This window comes from Apus apus, chromosome Z, assembly GCF_020740795.1.
Source record: "Apus apus isolate bApuApu2 chromosome Z, bApuApu2.pri.cur, whole genome shotgun sequence".
In the NCBI taxonomy this organism is placed as follows: Eukaryota; Metazoa; Chordata; class Aves; order Apodiformes; family Apodidae; genus Apus; species Apus apus.
Genome location: NC_067312.1, coordinates 35,201,007 through 35,222,673, shown reverse-complemented (window position 1 = coordinate 35,222,673; position 21,667 = coordinate 35,201,007). Strand labels below are relative to the sequence as shown.

The following is a 21,667-nucleotide window of genomic DNA, read 5'->3' as shown; positions in this document are numbered from 1 at the left end:
CAACCCCTAGGATTCTATGATTCTATGATTCTACAGAAATGAATTGTTGCTAGCAGAAATTATTTAATTGCATGTTTAAAAAGGTATGAATCCACATTACCATGGACAGCATTGGTTATTTTTTTTTTGTCTGCCTCCCATTCCGCATGTCCTCATAGAATGCGAGTAAGCAGCTCCCTTGAGTCTTCCTTTCAGCTCATTGCTGCTTGTGTAACATTTATTAAGACAAGGCTTATAGTTGAAGAACACTCTTCGAAAATCTACCTATCTGGAAGAGTCTACTGGCTCTAACAAGAGTTAAAAAATTCACAAATACAAGCTTGCAGAAAATCTCAAAATGCAGCTCCAGCTCCTTAAGGCATCTAATTTTTGAGTACACAAGCTACATCATGTTACTACTTAGTTTCACTATATACTGTGCACGAATTTGTAAGCATATGTGCATTTGTGAAGTGAAATTAAAGATCTGTGGGTCTGGTTTAGAATGAGGTGTTCTCCAGCAATTGGTAGGATGAATGGAGACATGAAGGCACAAAAATGGAAGTATCTGTTTCAAATGTTTGTTCCATATTGCTGAGATAAAATTTTAAACTCAAATAAGCTACTTACTTTTCATACTTTGCAGGATAATCAGGGAGATGATCCTGAATCAGACTTGCACACTAACGACTTATCCCCATAACTGACCCACTTACTACTTTAAATCAATCAAAATAAAACACACCATGTCAATCACTAAGCAGCAAACTGACCTGAGTAGTCAGAAGGTTGTCTACTGCATTCATAATGAAACATTATTTAGGTAAGTTATACCTGAATGGAAAAAATCCTGTTATGTTTCAAAGCACTCTTCTTGGGTACCACTTTGTATGTTCTTATCTCCTCCTCTAAATAAGTTGAACTTTTACTCTCACATCTGCTCATACCACATACTTATAAGGAAGGGAAACAGCCTAAGAGCATTACTTGGGAGCCATGACTGGGCCAGAACAAGGGTCATAAAGAAGAATTCCTGAGATACAGACAATTCAGTAAATTATCATCTGCCTTTGCCTGTCCAGACATTTTTGCACTTTGCTTCCTCAGCCTATGAATTACCTTGTATAATAGGAGGAAGAGAGTAAAGGCTGAAATCTTACAGCAGAGAATACAAGCAGGCAAAAACTACACCATTTTTAAACACCTTCATATCAATCTGCAGAGAACAAAAAATCATACGCTAAGTCAAACCAAGAAAATGAGCTACGCAAACTACAGAACTGAACTTAAAGGGAGAATACAGTCTTTTTTTGGTCTTAGCTCTGAACACCTCAGAGTCCTTTCATGGCAACTGGATATTATAATTAACTGTCAATATTTCATGTGAATAGATATGTAAAAAGTTTTTAAATTAAATTTCATTTTTATCCAACGTGAATTTAGATAGCATACCAGTATATGGAGACATGAAAGTGACAACAAAATCCTAACTCTTTGATATTGGGAGTCTGTTTCCTAAAAGAACGTTAGGATACAAGTACAAGAAGTTATGGACTGTCTGATGTTGCAGATATCATCACTAAACTTCCAGTCTTCAGTGACTTCTTTTCTTTTATCCACTACATTAAAAACATGCAGAAAGGAGTCTGAAACAACAGCTGTAAATGCTATTACTCCATAAAGTGCTCCCCGGATTTTCACATTTTTAGGGAGGGGATGGTAAAAAAAAAAACCAACCAACCACTTATAGTTCTGCCATTTGAAATTTGATCAGACTGCATTACTGAATCAGTATTACACATCTGCCTATATACAAGTTCAGAAAACACAGGTACGAGTGGGTTTTATTTCATGTAAAAAGTTAACTCAAATATGTACTGATAGTTTATCAAAATATCCCTAAAAATAATTTGAGCAGAAATGCAAAGCTGACACGTATATCCTTCATTGCTGCTGCTGACGATACTGAAATACAGCAACATACCTTGTTTCTAACATTGGCTCCTGAAGCACTTCACAAAAAAAGTGAAGTCTCTGCACAGCAATATTAAAGGTGCCCATGTAGGACTGCAACAAAAGGACATGCGTTTGATTTCCACTACCAAAAGGATCAGGATAACAAGTGGACATTACATTCTGTGCTTTCCTTATTACATTATTTATCAAAAGCTTTCACCGTGCAGTAGTATGATTGCAATATACCACATAAAATAATAAAAATTGACCAAAAAACAAAATAACTGGAATTGATGAAACACTGAGGTTTTTTTCCACCAAGCAGTGACTTTTAATGAAATCCTGACATCTTAAGCAGAAAGAAAATTAATTTAATAATGAAATTTTATTACCAATTATATGTGGAAATACTATTCTTTCTTTTATACTACTTTTCCTTAACATTTCTACTTCAACATTTACATACTTCTCTCCCTTTCATAATCTCTTTTTCTCCACCAAGTAGTTGAGGGTAACTTACCACATGCCTAACTTCCCGTCCTCCCTCCCAACTTTAATTTTTTTCTAACAGGAATTGAACAATAATTACACACCACAAAAAAATGTGTCAGTAACATTTCATAGGTTTCTTTGATTCAGCTTTCTTAAACTTCACTGTAAGTCTTTTCAGCTTTATTAATCCCAGTGGTTCTAAACTTTAGCACTCATCCCAGTCATATTCCCATATAGTCCTCCCAAATAAAGAAAAACACAAAACCAGACACAAAACCAAACCAAAACAATAAAGAAGTCTGTTCTTTTTCATCTCATTAGATTCTTTAATTATTTTCAGATGTAGGATGAACAGAAGTTCTAAGTCAATAATTCATGAAAAGGTAACCATACGTTATACAAGTCATCTGCTACATTTTGCAGTCTGTAGGTGTCCTTTCATAGTAAATAACACTAGCTAGATACAATATAAAACACAAGTTATTTTTAAATCCATACTGGTCCAAAAGTAAAATGCCAGCCATGCTATCTAATTCTACAGCATCCTTCCAAAGGGTCCCTGATTTTACATTTCAGCTATTCAATTTCAATCTTGATTCCTAACGAAGGCTGAAAAAACAAGGAAAAATAGCAACTGACATATAATGGATTAAAATGTAGCTCACGCATTAGTGTTATGAGTGCTCATCAGGTTATTAGTTCCTATTTTTCATACCTGCCATTACACTAGAACAATTTTATATAAAATAAATAAGAAAAAAACCCACCAAAACAACCACAAAGACGGGGGAGTTGAAGTGGGGAAGCTCACTAGATTTTCATACTACCACAAGTTTGTTTGTTTTTCCTTTTCCCATCTCACACTTTCCAGGACTGTCTGAGATTAAATTGTTTAAAGAATTGTTTCTGAGAAAAAGAAATATGAAGATGCAAGCTGCCATCTGCAAATCCATTCCCAAAATGAGTGAAAAATTTTGAACCCCTATCTCTACCAATAATAGATTAGGAAATAAAACATAATAACTTAGAGATGTATACAAGGAAAAATACTCTTTAAAACATTGTGTTGTTCCTTGCATTCTCACCCAACCCATAGACTAAGGAAAGGTCAAACAATGAAATCTGTTTTAAATACCATGTTCCTTATTACCCTTTTTAGACTGGTCTGATGTGATTAACTTGCTGTCTTCAACAAAGTTTGCTATCTTAATCAAACCACTTGATGGAATTTCTTAGTATTCAAACACGTGGTGGAAATAAACTGTGACTTGATGCTGTGTATCAGCTAGTCTTGCAATTTGAGCATCTCACTTTCACTAGCATCAAGGAACCATCTCCAGCCAGCAATCTGTTACATAGGTCACAGCCCTGACAAAGCTTTTTTTCTGATGTGCATACACCATTTCATTCCAGTCAAGCTGCTCCTTACAACTACACTTCTGCACATGTCTTTTCTAATCCACTAAAAAGGAAGCTCTACTATTCTTTTCAATTCTACAGTCCTTTGTATCGCTTCTGCTAATCACTTCTGCTGCACAGGTGCAGAGTAAGCAAGTGTTGCCAGTCGCTGCACTTTTGCATTGACAAGGGAGCCAAATACCGCTTCAGGCACATATGCAATAGTTTTGCCCTCTCTGAAACAAGGAATATAGGAGCTTCTTACCCTGCAAGGTGGCAACAGAGTCAGATTTGCACAAAAAAAGCACTTCTAATTTGGAAAGTAGACAACTTTGCCAAAAAAAGAAAAGCTGTAGTTTCATAATAAACTAAGCAACTCTCCCAGTACAGCACGTATTGCACTAATGCATTGGCTAGATTTAAAGACTGACTGCTCATTTTCCACTAATGTGAATATGACAACTCTCAGGAAAACTACAGTGAACACTGACAATATAATTTGACAATCATGCTGCAGCTCTAACATCACCATTAGCTGCTATAAATAAATGACCCTTCCTCTTTCATCTAATGATTCTCTGCACCAGGACAGACTGGATTTTCTGTAGGACCTGAAACACAGCACTGTAAAGCTGCACTGTCCAATACATTGATAATTTCACTACTCATTCCTCTCTTCTTAAGAGCTATGTTTTGAAACTCTGGAAAGAAGCAGCCCAGACCTCTAGGTCAGGCAGCAGAAAATCCAAAGTATCTTCATGCCCTCTATTCTCTACTAGTTCCAAACCAAAACCAACAACCTGCTAAAATGAGCTTTGAAGAGCATGATCTTGATGGAACCAGTTGTTTTTTTTCCATACTTTACTCCTCAGTAAAGCCTATACAAGGTTGTCAGAGTGAGTTAGGCTCTGTCTCTGGAAGTGTGCATGACTATGTGAGATCTGCAGGACATGACACCTACTAGCATCTACTCCTGACACACCAATATTTCATTACACTCACATACATCAGTGCTGCTAGATCAGGTGTAGTAAATAAAGAACAGCTGTTGCTACAATCAACTTTTACGACAAGCTCCTTCCTAAAGGTGGGCAGCAGATTCTTAAGGGCAGAATCTAATCTCAAAGGACACTACATGCTTCTTCCTGCTACCTGGTCCTCAAGGAAAAAACATTTTCTTGAACTTGAGGAAATCTGCCTGCATTCAAGCAAGAAAACATGATATATAGAGGGTCCTCATCAACAATGCCCTTGAAGGGGGAAAAAAAATACAGCATCACCCTCTGAAAACTATAAACTCACAATTTTTAAAAAATTGTGTTACTACAGCAACCAGGTAATATACTGAACACAGTTAAATTGATCTCTTCTACAATATAAAGTTTCCAATGGATTTAGAAACCATTCCACAAAAAAAGGTCATCTTATTGTAGCTCTGACTGGCTACATAATAACTATTTTTAACTGGATTTAACAAGAAATTTCCCAAACTAAATCTCATCTCTCCAGAAAATGAACGAGATCATAAAAATTACCTCCTTCTTCTTTCAGCTTGAATATTGAGCTCTGGTAACAAAAGAACAGAGTATTTCAAACTAGTGGAATGGGCAGATGACAATAAACATCATATATTACTCACTGTACTTTTTCATGTCTAACCAAAGTCCAGCTATCGTTTCAGGCTATCTTAGTAGAAACACTGTTGAGAAGACAATGGCTGAGTAACAAAGATCCAGAAGTTTTAGCCAACTTTAGGCTTGGCTACACATGCAAATTAATGAAAAGATGAAGCATCGATTTACAGAACACCTGTACAAACACACTTTTTTGCAGATTAAGTAGGAAAACTCCTTCCTCCAAATGGAATAAGCTACCTCACAGAAATACGTTTTGAACTTGTAGAGAAAGCATTCCTACTGGGAATTCACAAAAAAGTACTAATGAGCTGTAAATGTACACTGTAATTTACAGCTTATCAATTTCTTCAGATGAACAATCCCCCAGGTATTAACCATAGTCATCATACCACCTACTTCAGATAGCTTTCTATCAATAAGCCAGAATTAGAAACTTTCAACTACTTTAATAAGTATCTTTTTCTCCCCATTTTTCTCACTCAGACCAGCTCCTTAACAGAGAAAACTAACTAGAAGATGGCAAAGTGAAAGACACAAAGACATACAATAATTCAATTGATGCAGTTCAAAGGGACTACATAAAACAGACAAGTTTCAGCACTGAAGACTGATTCCTTTTCCAACATACAACTTGAGTAAAATGAACTTTTAAAGAAAAGAAAGTGTCAAGTGTCCTCAGATATTCTTCATTTACAGTATCTATAAATCTCATTCACTGGATAAATTTTTTTGCAAAGAATTTCTAAACTTCGCATAATCTCATCACTACTGACACTTTCATCCAAACTCCCTATTACCGAAATTATCCTCATGTCCCTCATTACACACGAATAATCAAGGTAATACACTACTGGAAATAAAGTGGTTAGATGGCAATAATGTGTGTATACATTTGTCTTAATTTAATAAGAGCATTTTATTGGAAAGAATAATACAATCAGGAGAAGGTACAAAAATTACCAAAAAATTATTAGTGTTAATTAATGCTTGAAGGTAGAATTATGATTCTTTCAATTGAACCCATTAAAGGAGCTTTAATATAGATTTGAACAGCAAGCTGAAGACTTTCAAGTCCAGATAATTAGGGAAGCTAGTACTATTTTAACCCCTCTGGAGTATAATCAGTTGGTAAGGTTTTGAAACGTTACAAGGTCTAGGACAAAAAGATTAGCTTTAGTTCCTCCCGATCAAAATTGAAACCCAATTAATTAACAATGTTACAGAAGACAGAAAAGGTTTTCTGCTGCTTTTACATGTTTTTAAAATTCATCTTCTAAGGACAACAGGTGATGATATTTTAATTTATCTGTTGCATGAATGGTAGAACACTGAGTTTCCTCTTTCCATATGATCCTTTAAACTAGTTGTTTAAATTAAAAAAAAAAAAAGCATTCTTCAAAACAACTCACCTTATTTTATAATAAAAAAACCCCAAACACCAGTTATACATTTCAGTCATACATAAATATTATAAATTAAATACACCAAGTGAGAAATGTTACCAAAGAAAAGGGAGGAAGATAAAAAGATATCTGCAGCAATTGGTCTTCAGAATAAGAATATTTAGAATTCCAGGATAGTGGGTTATCCACTTAAAGGCAGCAGTTAGAAATTATTTTCCTTGAAACACACAGTGAAATTATGTATATATAGCAAAGATACAACACTAGTTAAAAATAGAGTTTAAAACCAATGTGTAGATCAAAAATGACAGCAATAAGACCAGTATAGCAATCTAGCCATCATCCTCAAAGGAGCAAGATTTTTACCAAACAGTATTTAGAATAACTACATGTATGCTAGATGAGGCAGAGCTGTGACTATCAGGACCAAAATCATAGAATCATAGAATCAAAAGCCACAAATCAACCAATTAAAAAAAACCCAAAACCAACAATTAAAAGTATTAATAAAAAGGAAAAAAAAAGACAATGGAAAACGCCAATACAATATCTTTGTACTCATGGGAAGAAGGAAAAAAAGTGTTATACATTTGTCTAAAACTGAAGATTACACCATTGTAATTTAGGAAAGGTGCACAACAGGCTGAAGTTATACCAAAGTACACAGAAGTTCAAAGTATGTACTCTGTTTCAAAGATATCAGAACTTTTGAAAACCTGTGATTTACATTGATTTTTACCCTTAAAGCCACAGATCCCACTCTCAAGAAAATGTAAGCACTTTCCCTCCCCCCCCATTCAGGTTATACAAAAGAGATTAGAGTCCACATCATTTCTCAGTCATAAGTTTCTAAATTACTTATTTAGCTAATTTTCAGTAATATCTAATAAAATAGAAACCCTTCAAACAGTTAAGATATCTCATAGCAAATAAAGCTAATTTAGCTCTCAGGAGTAAATAAGTACCTGCATCTCACATAGGGTGTGGAAGATATGCTTTCTTATTGACAGTAATTTTAAAAGTGATTTTAAGCATGTCAAGACAAAGTCTCAACAGAACACAAGAGACGAAATAAAATATTATCCTGTGTTCTCCTGGGGTTTTGTCATTGTTACTGGCAGCAATATCAGCTTACGTACATGTCAAATGATAACAGACATAATTTATTTGCCTTTTTCACATAGTCAGCATGGATTCATGCAATTGGCTGTTTGGTGACCACTCAGAAATTCCTAGAAAATAAGTACCTTATGACAAATTATATTTTTGCAACTGATATATCTGTATGATGCATGAAGGAAAAGGGAAAAATAGAAGAGAGGAATGGATAATCATCTGTCCTTAGATGTAACAGATGGTTAGACTGCAATATAGAAAGCCTTGAAGTCTTGCTGTCCACACTTTACAGAAAAGAACATTCATTGCTTTTACTGTCAAAACTCACAGCTTCATAAGCAACTTATTTGCATGATCATTACACAAATAATATATTTTTCTTCTTAGATTAACAAAGAAAGAACAAATCCAGAAAAAAACAAAATGAATGCAAATGCTTCTTATTACATTGTTTTGTATGCCAGCTTCAGTCTTTGATTACCAAATCACCAAAACCACTCAAAAAATGCATAAAATTATCCCTCCTCTTGCTTCGGTCCTGCAGCATCCCAGCCAACTGATGAGGGAAGAAGGTCAGAATGACAACACCTTTGCATACAGCTTTTACATACAGTACTGGATGTTGGCACCATCTGATGCCCTTCACACACCCACCAACGAGCATCTCAAGTCAACAATATTCTTATGGGAAGCTTTTTGAAAAGGTTGTATTACAACATGTATTGAAGTTATAACGATCACCAAAAAAGCAGCTTCTGTCCTCCTCATATATCTCTTTCAGCTAAAGATAGGGTAGAAATGCAGGAACAATCATGCAGCGGTAGTTTATAAAGTTATGTGCATGCATGCACTAAACACATTACAAATCACACCTACATGAGGACATGACAACACAGAGAAACAGCAGCCACTGCTGTAACACAAAATAAAAGGATTGGTAACCTCATTTCAGTGGTGTTTCTTGTCAGGCAGCAGGAGTACTAAGTTTATTTTGAACAAATCAGAAGCTGGTACATTCTTTAAACCTGAGTTGACACCACTGCCTACACAACTTACATCAATTCAGGCAAGACCAATAAAGGCCATCAGGAGTGTGAGAAAATTTGCTTATGATCTGCATGATGGGGCAGAATGCAACCTCAGGTAGGCTACTGTTGGCAGAAAAATGGAAGGAGTGGCTGATACACCAGAGGGCCATGCTGCTATACAGCAGCTGGACACACTGCAGAAATCGGCTGAAAGTAACCCCATTAAATTCAATGACAAGAAATGAAAAGTCCTGCACTCAGGAAGGAAAAACTGTACCACTGAGACAAAGATGGTAAATGGCATCCTGGGCTGCAATAGGTGAAGTATTGCCAGCAGATCACCAGAACTGATTCTTCTTCTCTAGTCAGCACTAGAGACCATACCTGGAGTCCTGTGTCAAGTTCTGGGCTCCAAGAAAGAAATGGAGCTACTGGAAGGAGTCTAGTGAAAGGGCATGAACATCTTTTTAGATGATGGAGCAATCTCTACTATGAGGAGAGGCTGAGAGAGCTGGAATTCTTCAAGGACTTCAGGACAAGAAAAGGCTTGTGGAATCTCATAAAGGTATATAAATTCCTCAACCATTCTGTGATTCTGTGAAAAACTATGTATCAGTCAGCCTTTTCTTCCCAGGAACTGCAGGATTCAGACATCTGAAAGCTCACTTCACCCTTTGTTTGTGATTTTACTATCACCTTTATTATCTGTGACATCATTCTAATTCTTTTTCTCTCCCTCCACACTTCATCTGCTTATTACTTTTTTCTTATTAACATTCTTAATAATATGGAAAAGCACATTCTGTTCTCCTCATAGTCTTGAGAAGGTGTTAATTTGAGATTTACACAGAAAAGGAAAATGCAATGTTTATTGTTCTGCTCTGGGGCCTTCAACATACAAAGGACATGGAGCTGTTGAAGTGAGTCCAGAGGAGGGCCACAAAGGTGACAAGAGGGCTGGAGCACATCTCCTATGGAGAGAGGCTTAGAAAGATGGGGTTGTTCAGCCTGAAGAAGAGAAGGCTCCCAAGAGACCTTAGAGCACCTTCTAATACCTGAAGGGGGCCTACAGGAAAGCTAGGGAGGAACTTTTTACAACGGCATGTAGCAATAGGATGAAACACTTGCAGGCTGAAAGAGGGTAGATTTAGATTGGTTATTTGGAAGAAATTCTGGACTGTGAGGATGGTGAGACAGGGGTACAGGTTGCCCAGGGAAGTTGTGGGTGCCCCCTCCCTGGAAGTTTTCAATGTCAGCTTGGATGGGGCTTGGAGCAACCTGGTCCAGTGAGAGATGTCCCTGCCCATGGAGGGGGATTGGACCCAGATGATCTTTAAGGTCCCTTCCAATCCACACCATTCTATGATTCTACGATTGTTCTCTTGTGTTTACTTAGTAATTTTTAATGTTGGATTTAATAAGTATTGTATTTCAATTATTATGAAGGGTTCAAAAGCTTTGATTACTTTTCAAATAATTATTTTGATTCTGAGAAAATGCACTCATAGTTCCTTGGCTTGGTTCAATCCATCGTTTTAGTTTAATTTTTTTTTTTACTGATAAACAGTAGCTTTGAGTGAACAGTCCAATAGAAAACACACATGATATAAGGCTCATGTATGACATTTTGGATTTGTCTGTATTGTTTTAGAGCTTATGCTAAGAGTTAATAAATATGTCATAGGTTAGTAACACTAGAACACATAGCTGTATTGCTTTTAGGATACATGCTTAGCTCTCATTACTCTAAAGATGTTTCATTTTCACACTCATCAGGATTGCACATCTTTCCAAACCATGGGTACATTACAAACATAAATATAGTCAAAACTCTTCTAGTTCAAAATCAAAGTTTAGGTTAGTACATTAGGCAAAATGAGGCATTGACTTGACAAAAGTTTTCTGAAAAAGTTTCACCAAAATCATATGAACTTTTCAGGTGAAAGGCTAACTGTTTGAACAACTTAGAGCTTAAATGCTGCTTTATCGGAAAGGTTATCATCTCCTGAAACTTTCACCTTAAGACACAACAGCAAAGAATTTTCACACCTTAGAAAATACAAATTTGATGTCTATGATGGAAGTTTTCTAAACTGCTCTCTTTAAACATAATACAAACCTGTTCTAGAGTTTCTATTTTGCTGTCTTTGGCTTGCAAAATCTCTAAAACCCTTCTGTCCTTGACTTCAGCTTTCTGCTTTTCTCTGGGAACAAACAAAAAAAAATAGACACTTTATTAGTAATAAATTGCAGTTAATCATTTGAATTTTTCATGTCCTAATAATGAATGTCATTTTAAAGCACAGAAAATTAAATTATATGAAGCTGACAGGCCTTGCAGAATTAATCAGGGAGCATATGGTAAGTGACAGCAAATTACATCTGTAAACAGCTAACACAACTTTGTTCAAAAGGAAACCGAACCAAGAGGTCTTAAAATACATTTTTAAGCAGTTGAAATTATCTGTTTCATTCTTTCCCAAATATAGAAAGTGTACTTGTCCATAGATTGAGCAAAACCCTTTTTACTCTTCTTGGCAATGTAGAGCCACTAAGCCACTTGGGTTTGTGGAGTCTTTCTCTTAACTACAGTGCATTTCTGTGTCTGAAACACTTTTGAACATCATGGATAACTATTTCCCTGTCTTTCACATGGATAGAACCTAGAACTTTTGCCAGGAAAAAAAAACCTTAAAGACAGCTCAGAAGCTTGGGTAATGCGGATGAGCAGAACATCTCTAGGTGGTTAATAAGTGCAGGGCTGCAATAATCTCTGCAACAATTAACAGAAAGGCAGTTAATGAATCATTAATGCTTTGTTCAGCAAACCACCTCAGCCCATTGCTATCCTATATCTTGACTGAGCTTTAAGTGTTGATGATCTTCCTGGCTTCTGCTTTAGGAAGAAAGAAAATGTTATTTGTTATAGTAAGGAGAGACACAGATTCCTTAGCACAAGACAGAGTTCCTATCACTTATCTGTGACAAAAGGTCTGAGAAACATATATTCCCTACAAACAGCCAAATACTTCAAGCATCACCAGCAACACAGGTAACAGAGGACCAGAAACTCCTTCAGATTACGCCTGCTCTCACAATACAGTTAAGCTTCCATCATGGCTAGGTATAAGTCACACCCAGAAACTAGAGAATTCTACTTGCGCAACTAATGCACTTCCAAAATGGGAATGTTTAAGAGATGAAAGGGACTGGAAGACTGGTATCTGTAAGTATCTAAATCTGATCAAAAGTGGATGAGAATATCTACCTGTGCACAAAAGGATTAATCTGCTGAAGCACTCTGTAACAGTGATCAAAGCAGACAGTGATTTATGGACAATTATTTTTCTCTGCTATTATATAGTACTGTGTGTTCTACTGTTATTAGTGATTTTGAAGGCTAAACTACAGGCCCCACAGGTCATCCTATACTGGGTTTTTAAAACAAAGCTGTGTGACTGTTAGTCACAGTCATCCAGTATGATCTTGATAAATTAATAATTAAGTAAATCTGGTATGGAATGTAAAGCAAGGTTAATAACAGGTAACGAAACCAACCCACCTTGCTTATAAAGTATACCTAGTTTATATAAATCAAATTGTCAGTCATGTTTTTAAAAATGGTAAAAGACTTTTTGATAAGTTTATAAAACTTTGTACTAAAATATATTAGGCAACTTTAAAAACTAGGAGTTAGTAAGGAAAAAATGTCTGTGATAGATTATTTGGATAATATTTATGACAGAAGTTTGTGAGTGTTCCTGAAACAGGCATACTGTTCATGATTGGTATTGTACATTATTCCACAACTTAAATGAACCAAAAATTGCTCCAGTATAAGAATACCAATGCTTCTTCATACTTAATTACTTTGCTGTAGAGTACTAAATGACAATCAATGATTACTCATCTTCAAAGACAATACGTGCAATTCCAAATATTTTGGGAAAAAGGTATATGTTCCCCATATGCTCCTTACTCCATAATCTATTTGAGAAACCAATGGACCTATATAAATCTATGTCTAAACTGTAAGTATTATGGCACTCCAAGTTTCCTCAGGTCTTCATTATGCTAGACAACTAAAAAAATTAAGATTAGACAGTTGTGTAACTGCTTCATTCAAAATTTTATGAGCTTCAAAAGACAAAAAGCAAAGCACCTCTTTAATACAAAGTACTTAGAGTAGTAACACATAGACATAGAAAGAATCATATACTACAAGTCCCACGAACCACTGAATAGCATTGCTTCTGTCTCTCAGAAGTGTCCTGACTTTAACCCATGACTTACATGTCCCATCTATTCCTTGTTTGCAGTGACTTATTTTCCTTTCAAGTTTAATTCAGCTGCTTCTATTTCTACTGAAATTAAACCACTACTTTCACCACTCATCTGTATCTACAAGTACACATCCACATGCATGCCATTGTTTTCCCAGATTCTCTAATCATTAACTCCTCTCACAAACTCAGCTGTTTTTAAAATGAGGCCTAGTTAAGCAGAAATACTGGATAATTAACTAGCCTTTTAACTCAGCTATGCAATCATCATCAGAAAATTTATTAAACTTGTTTTCTAATGGATTAATAAATCCAAAAACCTGATAGGTCAGGTAGATTTCCCAAAGCAAGCCTCAAAAGAACTGTACAGATAGGGGTTGGTGTTTTGTTTTATTTTTTTAAACAGAGAATGGAAAGAAAGCAAATAAATCAGCCAAGAAATAAGCACTAGAATAAAATGCTCTGAAGAACTGAAAACAGTATTCACAGCTAATTCTGGTGTATTATTGTTGTCAAGAATTTATGGAGACCTCTGACCCTGCGCAGCCCTGAAATCAAGGTTGCACAACAGAGGTTTGAAGAGTAAAATCTGGGATTAGGGATAAAAAACCAGATCTTTTTTAAAAGCAAAAAACGTGCCTGTAACACAAGCACATGCGAGGGTTCAAAGTGCATTTCTAGTTAAATGCAGCATTTTTCCCTGAATATCTGATACTTGGTCAGAGAGCTGTCAATGAATGAAGTTTATAAATACCGATCTATCATCACCATAACAAGTGGGAAAAGTCTAAAGTAAATTCAATATTTTTGGCTTTTTGAGATTTTCTTTCAGAATGTACAGATAGCACAGGCTGTAGTAATGCCTGTAAAAATAGTTTCAGAGGTTACCAGCCATAGCAAAAGTACAAAAATCTCAGAATTTAAGCACACGATGGATGGTGTTTGAAGCCTGAAGCCTAAACGGGGGCCTCGTATGGAACTTTATCAGCAGCTTCTCCTGATGGCAGAAGACAGCTTCCAGTGCACATTATTGGATAGTTTCCTACAGACACTCAATGCTGTACGACTGACTGGAACTTATGTCTCATATTTGAACCTGTTGTTGAGCTTTGAAATGAGTTTTTATATGAACTGCAGCAATCAGCTCCTCTTTATTAGAAGGGTAAATATTAATAAAAATATTTTACTTTATTAATTGAGCCATTATGTATTTACACTATATTAAAAGACAACCACTGGAATATGGGGAGAAAAAATACAGGCACTGTCAAGAAGCTGATGATGATCAATGACTGAGACAAAATCCTGTTTAGCTAATTAGAACCACTGATGAGCAATAATGATGTAAGCTAAGAATATTTGCAGACTTCTTTAGGATGAAAAATGGAGTGAAGAGAGGCTGTCTATTTGTACAAGTTTTAAGCTCCAGTCAGTTTTCCCATGAGTACCACCTATTTTAAATGTTTAACACAGATGTATTTAGCTACAAAGATTATCAAGATACAGTTTCCTAAAAAAAAAAAAAAAAGAAACTGAGAAAGTGTACTTAACATTTTTCCTGGTTTATTATTTTCCTGTGTTATGCTATACTTTACACAACAGAATAGGATAGTAACTTTCAAGTTCGGCACATTTATAATGGCTTGTCAAAAAAGAAATATTAGACTATGAGAAAAATCAAGTGAGGTGCAGAAAAAAAAATGCACTAGAAAAACCTTAAAATTTTCAAAGCTAGAAGTTTTTGAGTGCATAAAACATAAAACATCATGCTTGCTAAAATATTCAGCAAAAGCAGCTTGGGAAAAAGAGGCAGCTTATATCCTATAGGACTTAATCAGTCAAGCAATCAACCATTTGTCAAAAAAAAGTAATTCCAAGTTGCATATTTTTATGTCATTTTCACATAGATTAAATGAAAATAATTTTAACTAACAAATTGAATTTGCTGTTTACGGGTTTTATGGAAAAGCACTTCAGTTTTACAAATAGCAGGATTTTTAAAAACACCAAATACATCTAACAAATTTGGCCTTGAAAGGTAATAAGGTTACATTGCAAACTTTGGGCTATGTGATAAACGAACAAAGGCTATATTTTAACAGCATACCTATATAACTAAACCCAAATTGCTTCAAGAAATACTGTTATTTTTAAGATTTTTCTTCTAATCCTAAGGGCTACAGAACTAGAAAAGCTATAAAATACCAATTTGTGTGATGCTGTATTTAATTTGACTATCATATCTTCTGGTCTTCCAGCTTCCAACTCTTTTACAGACAGACTTACACAAGTGCATACTTTCAATGTTGGTATTAAATATATAATGAATCACGCATGTGAAAAGTGAAGTTGTAGAGCACAGACTGTCAATGTTACTGTAAATATGGCAGCAATACTGTAATTTACATCCCTGCACTTGCACAGTTGGGTTAGCAGAAACAGAGCCTGTGCCTTCGCCCTTCCAACTAGAAACCTTACTGTGTTTCTGTGTATGTATCAAGAGATTTAAAAAAGCTAAATAGTTTTAATTTAATAGTTTATTCTCACCTTGGATTATAAAGATCATTATAATTCACAAACTCTAATTGGTGCATATTGTATTTTTTCTTTTAATATTTACAAATAGTAGATTTTAAAAATTTAGACAGCAAAAAAATTAAATTAATATCACACATTTTGCATTTTTCTAAACCAGCAATTTCCTATAGCGAAATTGTATACATCTGTTTTTGTTACTTAATAAGATAATGTAAGCTCGTCTTAAAAAAAAGGTCAAATTAAATTATTTCCATAGTAAATTATTTATGGAGTCAGTTCTGTGTTCCATGATACATATCAAAATGGAAAAGCATCATTACAGAAAAAAAAATAAAAAATTCTTGCAGCTCTAACTTGATTGATTTAATCCATTAGATGATTTATTAAGGCCTCTTATTTTAAGTAAGGTACATTAAATACTAAATATATTTTTACACTAGAATAGTAAAGAATAATGACATTTTTCTCTAATAATTTTACAAACATTTTTAATCTAAAATACACACGTCTTTTACAGTGTTCAAAATATCAGGACTTAGAACAGACTGCTTTAACATCTGCACATCACCAGGGTTTCCCCCAAGGATTTTTAAATGATGCCTGCCTGTGCCGAATAAAGTGCTAACTTGCACCTTGCATTTCAAACTGTGTCCTGAGCAGCCATCCAGTTGGTACAACACCAGCTGAATTCCCAGAGGCTACTGTTCAATCAGGCTTGACTGCAATTATCATGTCAATATTTTGTGCTCCGATATGCAGATATGCACACATGCAAGCTGCATAATACCTTCTTCTCCATGGAATGTTGACTTATGTTCAATGTTCTGAGAATTTTTAATGAAACAGGATATTAAACTTTCATCAACTGCAGAAAATCACAATTTTTTGACCTTAGATAGAAAGGTTGTACTCATATTCTATTATTCTATCCACTTTATTGAGTGATAAAAACTAGCGAGTCAACTTTATTTTAAACTCAGTGACAAAACAGTAATAGCCTTTAATATGTGTTATATCTTGTTTACTTCTTCGTTCATATGTCATTCTATTTCCTGTTAATTTGCATATGAGTAAGATGGTAAGTGAATTAAGAAAGCTTCTGCAAGTTATTTATCATCCTCTTCAAAAGATGGCAGATAGTTTTTGAAAATTATTTTTTAATTAACATTGGGAATCTGTATTGCTCATTCATACAGCACATTCACTTATGCTTTTACATTAAAAGAATTTTTCATTTTTAATACATCTGCATATGATTGGTCAGTGAGGAATCTGTGAACCTGTTTATGTTTCTTCCATAATTTGATATTCATAAGATGCAGCAAAGCAGTCTAAGTTCCTGTAATAATTTTTTTTTAAATGCTTTGGTAACATCTGTTTACTTGCTCTTCACCCATGTTTTTGTCCATTTGTACACATTTACAAAGATGCAACTCCCCAGGAAAAACTATAACAAAATTCTGTTAATCACTAACATTCAGGTTGCTGTGGTTTCTCAGAATGGCTTGAAATCACAGACTCACAGAATCTTAGGTGTTGGAAGGGACCTCAAAAGATCATCTAGCCCAAACCCCCTGCCAGAGCAGCATCACCCAGAGCACATCATACAGAAATGCATCCAGGCAGGTTTTGAGTGTCTCCAGAGAAGGAGACTCCACAACCTCTCTGGGCAGCCTGTTCCAGTGCTCTGTCACTCTCACAGTAAAAAAGTTTTTTCTGAGGTTTATACGGAACCTCCTATGTTCCAGTTTGCACCCATTGTCCCTTGTCCTATCACTGGACATCACTGAAAAAAACCCTGGCTCCATCCTCCTGACCTCACCCTTAACATATTTGTAAACATTAATGAGGTTGCCCCTCAGTCTCCTCCAAGCTAAAGAGACCCAATTCCCTCAGCCTTTCCTCATAAGGGAGATGTTCCACTCCCTTAATCATCTTTGTGGCTCTGAGCTGGACTCTTTCAAGCAGTTCCTTGTCCTTCTGGAACTGAGAGGCCCAGAACTGGACACAATATTCCAGATGTGGCCTCACCAAGGCAGAAGAGAGGGGGAGGAGAACCTCCCTTGACCTACTAGCCACACCCTTTCTAATACAGCCCAGAATGTCATTGGCCTTCTTGGCTACAAGGGCACACTGCTGGCTCACGGTCATCCTCCTGTCCACCAGGACCCCCAGGTCCCTTTCTCCTACACTGCTCTCCAGCAGGTCAGCCCCCAACCTGTACTGGTCCACGGGGTTGTTCTTCCCCAGATGCAAGACTTTACACTTGCCCTTGTTGAATTTCATTAAGTTTCTCTCCACCCAACTCTCCAGCCTGTCCAGGTCTTGCTGAATGGCAGCACAGACTTCTGGTGTGTGAGCCACTCCTCCCAGTTCAGTGTCATCAGCAAACTTGCTGAGGGCACACTCTGTTCCCTCATCCAGGTCGTTGATGAAAATACTGAACAGTACCATCCATTCTTGCACTTTTTTAAGAGCTGCAAGACACAGCACACTTTGCGATTTAGGTGGAGAAAAACATTTATGTAAGGCAAGTTTGCTAAATGTAACTATCTCCAAGGCTATTATCTAGCAAGATACAGTCCACATTTACATCTACCAAGTCTTGTGTCACTGTCACAGTTTGATCATTAATGGATCCTGATACATCTCCCTTTCAGAAGACAGGAAAGAAGTCAGCTAGATGCCCTAGAGCAAAAGTACAGTCAGTTGACCTGTCAGGCTTTCATATAATATAAAAGTCTTACAGGAGAGCTCCCAAAGTTTACAAAAATGTTTCTAAACCTTTCATATTCACATCTGAAATCCAATTCTATCTGAGTTGACACATGCATTTACCTGTGAAAGGTACTTTCTAGCACATTTTTTTTCAACTCATCAAAAAAAAAAAAAGATTGTTTTAAAAGGCAGTGAACTAGAAATAGCATCTTTACACAATATTGAGATCAATAGTATTTAAAGTAGCTGGAAAGTATACTAACATGAGTACTACTTTTACAATGGCTTGTTTGAAAATACCTGGAGACTTCTACATATCCCAAAGGCATTTCTCATTTGCACAGTAAAGATAATTTTTTGTTTATATCTGAATATTAAAATGGGAATATAGTTACAGTTATCCAGCAAGAACTGCAAAGACTGCTGAAAAGTAAAATATCATTGGTGTATTACAGGAATCAATAGCACACCCATAAAAAGGTACCAATTACATTTTTACAATTTTAAGGCAGGATAACTTCTATTTTGGGATGATGAAAGCACTTCAAAATAGCAGACAAATGAAGGAAGCCTAATATAAACTCCCTCCTAAGTCCCCCAAATTAGTCCTTTTCTATTTTCCTGGTATATTTGAGAAAAAGATACTAAAAGGAATTGTCCAGTGCTACAAAATTAAGTTAATGCTACAAATATCAATTACCTGACTGTGGCTAGTACTGCTCATTAAATTTATCCTACTGTATTTTTTTTTTTCTTTTTTCTTTATCACACAATTTGTGGCGTACAATGTTGTAAGTGAACATTTTGGCCTTTCACACTTGACTCTTTTATTCCTGTCATTTTAATTGCCTGCAGAAACTCTGGCTATTGCTTTCATCTATTTAAAGACTGAAATCCACCGGAAAATATATTTTTGGGTTATTATATGTATGATCTAGGATACACATAACCATGCTTCCTTAGATTTTGCCTGCTTCCGTTGGTGGGCACCAGCAGTTTTTCGGTTATGGAATTTTTGATACAAAGAACTCATGGAAAAATTAAGCTATGGAAACACTGCTGGTATCCATGTCACAAGCAGAAACAACAAAAGGCTTAAATCCATTTAATTATATTTGTATCTCAAACTTTTCTAGTAAGCCAGAGCAAGATGGAAAATGTTACCAACTTGGATATGTCTGGGTCATTGTTCTTCCTAAAACAAGAGAAGGGAAAAAAGTTTTTAAGATGACTCAGCTGTTTTTTATTAGATTTCAGTGGGAATTTCAAATTTCTAGCTCTTATTTGATACATCCATGTAAAATACACAAAAAACAGGCTAGAAGCACCACAGATCTGCTGGGTGACATGCTTTAGGAGTCATTTTGCTTATAACCATTACTTGGTAACACCATCTTTTTACCCTTTTAATTTACGTATTTTTCCTAGATTACCAACACCAGAAAATCGCTTGTGCTGTAATTTGCTGGACAACAGCAGTGCTAGGTAGCAGATTCTCTGGAAATCTAATTGATTATTGGAACTGATATAAACTGGCACAGTACCAATATTAAAAAAAAAAAAAAATATAAAAAAAAAATATATATATACTGCTATAAGGCAGAGAAGAAGACAAAAACTTTTCTGAAATGATGAGAGTGTGAAGAGGTATAGTTATGAAACAGAAGCCACTTAGGAAAGTATGGAAAGTTATTGCTGGAAAAGTTAGGAGAGTATATATGGGGCTGTAATTTGGTTGTACAGAAGATTCACAGGTAAAGCTGGACTAGAAATTATTTCCAAAGCAGTAATTAAACCATACTCAAGCAAAAGAGATGAAACTACATCAATTAAAGAGAAAAATACACACTATTGCTCCATCTGTCAAATCAAGGCAACCACAAAGTTCAAAGTTGTGATTAACAAAACTCCTATATACTGAATGGGTTTTATCCAAACCTATTTCAGTATCCTCTGGGGTAATAACACCTAAAAAGATGCTGTGGAAGCAATTTCTTCTTTCTTAATTCAATAATCTGAGAAGCATGGGAAAGGTATCTTACAGATGTATAACCTTGAGTTCATGAGAGATGTTCTTTAATGGTCTTCTGAAAGAAGAGAGGACATAAAAAAACCTAGATAAGCACCTTAATAGAAATATGTCGTCACATTTTCACATAAGAGTACCTATTATGAGCCTCTACGGAAACCACAAAGCACATACATGGAATATACTTTTAAATCATATATAATGGACTATTTTTATACACGGGGTTTCTCTAGCAAGTCTTCTGATAGGCTGAATACTACAATAAAAGGGTTATACAAACATTTCCTACTATTGTAAAATAATTCAGCTCATTATCATGCTTGTGGACATAAAGGTGGTATCTAAGAGCCTCATGTTCACTGTAACAATGACGATAATGCACACACAATTATCAATTTCTGTTGTCAGTAAAGTATAAAATAATATAATGGAAGAGACAGCTACCAAGCATAAAAATACTCCTAGAAATAAAGGTGGATAAACAAAGACAACAGACTGTATCTTATACAGGCATACAATACAGGAACTCCAAATAATTAATTGTATTATTTAAATGCATGCTTTCAAACATCTCTATGCTTCAATGTCCTAATATCCTGATTATTTTTCATACACAACTCAAATAAAAAATGTTAATTAGCATGAAGACGTCTGTTTCTACGTTATTAAGCTTCATGTAAAATAGCTAAAATTTTCTATGTTGTTCAGTTATCTATGGAATGTGGTTAAGGCAAAACAATGTTTTAACACTTATAATATACTTGTGCTTACATGTAATGTAAGTTTACATACATGAAATACTATATTTATACTTTTTAAACAGTTCTTACATTTTTATGTTTGAAGAAGGAAGATCGATAACACCACTTTCATTCTCATGACAAATTCTTATACAAAACAAGTCAGTAAGAACATGCATCTTGACATAAATGAGGGATGCTGTAAATCTGTTCCTAAGTCTTCCTCATATGTTAAAATTAGTTCCCAAATCACAACACATAAGCAATCTGAAAGTAGTACACTGTCCTAAAAAGCTACTAGTCTCTGCAAGAAAACTACCAGTCAGAGACAGAACTTATTTGACATCATC

At 35.4% G+C, this 21,667-nt stretch overlaps 1 protein-coding gene across 5 annotated transcripts in view; it reads right to left on the bottom strand.

Annotated features, from left to right (window-relative positions):
* CNTLN (centlein) overlaps window positions 1-21,667 on the bottom strand; it is a 195,481-nt gene that overhangs the window by 148,875 nt on the left and 24,939 nt on the right. For all 5 annotated transcript variants that reach the window (XM_051643115.1, XM_051643120.1, XM_051643116.1 and 2 more), the window contains exon 3: window positions 11,129-11,213. In XM_051643115.1, the coding sequence (XP_051499075.1) occupies window positions 11,129-11,213 (85 nt within the window). The remainder of the gene's footprint in view (window positions 1-11,128; window positions 11,214-21,667) is intronic.